The 2543-nt window shown below is 37.9% G+C and overlaps 1 protein-coding gene across 1 annotated transcript; it reads right to left on the bottom strand.

Annotated features, from left to right (window-relative positions):
• Positions 1-306: 306 nt before the first annotated feature.
• LOC126032488 (meiotic nuclear division protein 1 homolog) lies at positions 307-924 on the bottom strand. Its single transcript, XM_049790180.1, has one exon. It carries the CDS (start codon positions 922-924, stop codon positions 307-309), a length of 618 nt encoding a protein of 205 aa, XP_049646137.1.
• Positions 925-2543: the final 1619 nt, after the last annotated feature.

Raw genomic sequence — 2543 nt, 5'->3', positions numbered from 1 at the left:
ATTAATTAAAATAAATTAAGTTAGGGACTGGAGTGGTGGCACAAGTGATAAGGCATCTGCCTTGCACACACTAGCTTAGGACGGACCTCAGTTTGATCCTCTGGCATCCCATATGATCTCCTAAGCCAGGAGTGATTTCTTCTTCTTTTATTTTATTTTTATTTTTTTTTCAAACTGGGAAGCACACAGAACTTTATTTACAATTTGTAAAATGATCAGCACAGACAGAGGTAAATGGTAACCAGTACATCTCACTGGAGAAGGGAAAATTCACAAGCAAATACAGGCTTTACCAACATGGGACATTTAGTCTACATAATCAAAGTCTTCTGGAATTCCAAAATTCTTATCGATTTTATTCTCTTCGAGTCCAAATTTTCTTTTAGCCCAAGATTTTATTGCAAATATATTATCAGTCCATCTGTTGGCAGCATCTTTTGCTACTTCATTTGCTTGACGTATTTCTTCCACAACTTGTGGGTCACATTCTCTGTATTTCTCTACTTCGGCCTTTAGCTGTTCCTTTTGGTTGCGAAGTGAAGAAAGTTCTTCTGCCAGAACTGCTCTTTCTTCCGTATCATGTCGACCAATTTTAGCCTTCTCGATGCTTTTTTGTAGATTTGCATGCTTTTGGTTTCCCTCAGATAACTGAGATTCCAGGACTTCCAACTTCCGTTTCCTTGCATGAAGAGCTTTACTTGGGAAAGCCCAGTAATAATTGGATGTTCCAATCCGCTCACAGTCAACCATACCATCATCAACCAAGCTCTGAAGGACTTCTTTGACTGACATAGCAGTAATGCCTTTTTCTTTGGGAGCAATCTTCTCCATGTCTTTTAATTGAAATACATCTTTCGTCTCAAAAAAAATTTCCATCATGCGAGTTCTCTTCTCCTCCACACTCAGTCCTTTTTTCTTTGACATGGCGCGTGCTTCCGGTGGCCGGGCGGGCCGGGAGCTTCTTCTTCTGAGCACATAGCCAGAAGTAACCCCTGAGTGTCATTGGGTGTGGCCCAAAAAAACAAACAAACAAAAAAAGGTTAAAATAATTCAAGGAAGGTAGGTAAAGGAAGAATGAAAAAAACCTATTGGAAACATCTGCTAACATTTTCAAGGCTGATCCCAAACCATCTTTAATTAAAAGTCAACAGCGTTAAGCCTTTGGTGAAATGCCTGTTCTGGTTCTTTGCTCATGACAACTACTTTCTGTGAATTTATCTAATGGGTTCCTGCTTTGATTATATTTATTATCAGTTTCTCTAGCTCCCTCTAATAAAGCATGTGCCAGGCTCAATATAATGTCTTGCTAAATGGTATTTATTTGTTTGAGGGTAGTGTAGGTCGTAAAAGCTGTTAAAACCAATTTTCTTTCAATGTTACTTTGTAGGAAAGGCATATGACATAACTTCTTTTTTTTAAATTTTGGAATTTAGGAGCCTAAGGAGCCTTACTCTGTAAGACATTAGCCTTGCATAAGGCTGACCCTAGGATCCCATATGGTCTACCCATGGGAGAAGAACCATTCATCAGGGCTGGAGGTGGGAGGGTAAACCAACAAAAACATCCTCAAGGGCCTTTTAGTGCCAGATATCAATTCTAAGAAAATCATGATTTCACATTCAATATATAAAGAATGTTCCTTCAGCGGCTGGTCATTAAGCTTAAAGTCATGGAGTACAACCTTTGTATGAGGGAGGCAAGAATTCAATTCAAGCAGAGAAAAAGAAAACAGGAGCACTGTCAGGGGTGGCCCAAAAACAGCAAAAAAAGAAAGCTAATTTTAGTATTGTTCATAATAATAAATCATTACAACATGTAATATAACTTATTAAATAGATTAAAGTAAATTATTAAAATAGAACAATAGCTATTAAAAATCACAGAGGTGAAGGCCTGAGAGATAGTAGAATGGGTTGCCTTATACACACTATATCTGGGTTTGAGCCCTGGTATTCCAGATGGTTGCCTGAGACCACCAGGAGCAATTACTTAGTAAAGAAACAGGAGTAACCCCTGAGCACTGCCAGGTGTGGCCCAAAGCAAACCCCCAAAAATCACAGAGGTAGTTCTATGCATACTAACACAGTCAAAGCTTGCAAAGAAAATCAAAAGGAGAGAATTCACAGTTCAAAGAGTTTGTTTTACATGCCACCAATCCAAATTCCTGACACCTCTAGGGGTCGATTGTGAGCAAAGAGCCAGGAATAAACACTGAGCACTCAGGGAGAGGCCCAAATTACCTATCTTCATCACACATACTCAAAAAAAAAAAGTAGAAAATAGCAAGTTTTCAAATGATTGTGATCACATTCTTCTAAATATACATGCCTAGAAAATGTTGGTGAGGATATGTACTGTCCTCATCATGGTGAAGCATAAACATTTTAGACATGTCTTGGAATAATTTTTATTTTGTTATCACTAATATTCATTGTGTTTTCTAATTATATTACAGTAGACATAAGTTATTTTAGTATATCTTTCTTATATTTTTTTAAAAATTAAATAGGACGAAACTACGCCTGCCCAGTGGGGCCCGACTG

The sequence above is a fragment of the Suncus etruscus genome, chromosome 16 (genome assembly GCF_024139225.1).
Source record: "Suncus etruscus isolate mSunEtr1 chromosome 16, mSunEtr1.pri.cur, whole genome shotgun sequence".
Lineage (NCBI taxonomy): Eukaryota > Metazoa > Chordata > Mammalia > Eulipotyphla > Soricidae > Suncus > Suncus etruscus.
The sequence above is the reverse complement of the archived record's forward strand: the minus strand, read 5'-3'. Positions and strand labels throughout refer to the sequence as shown.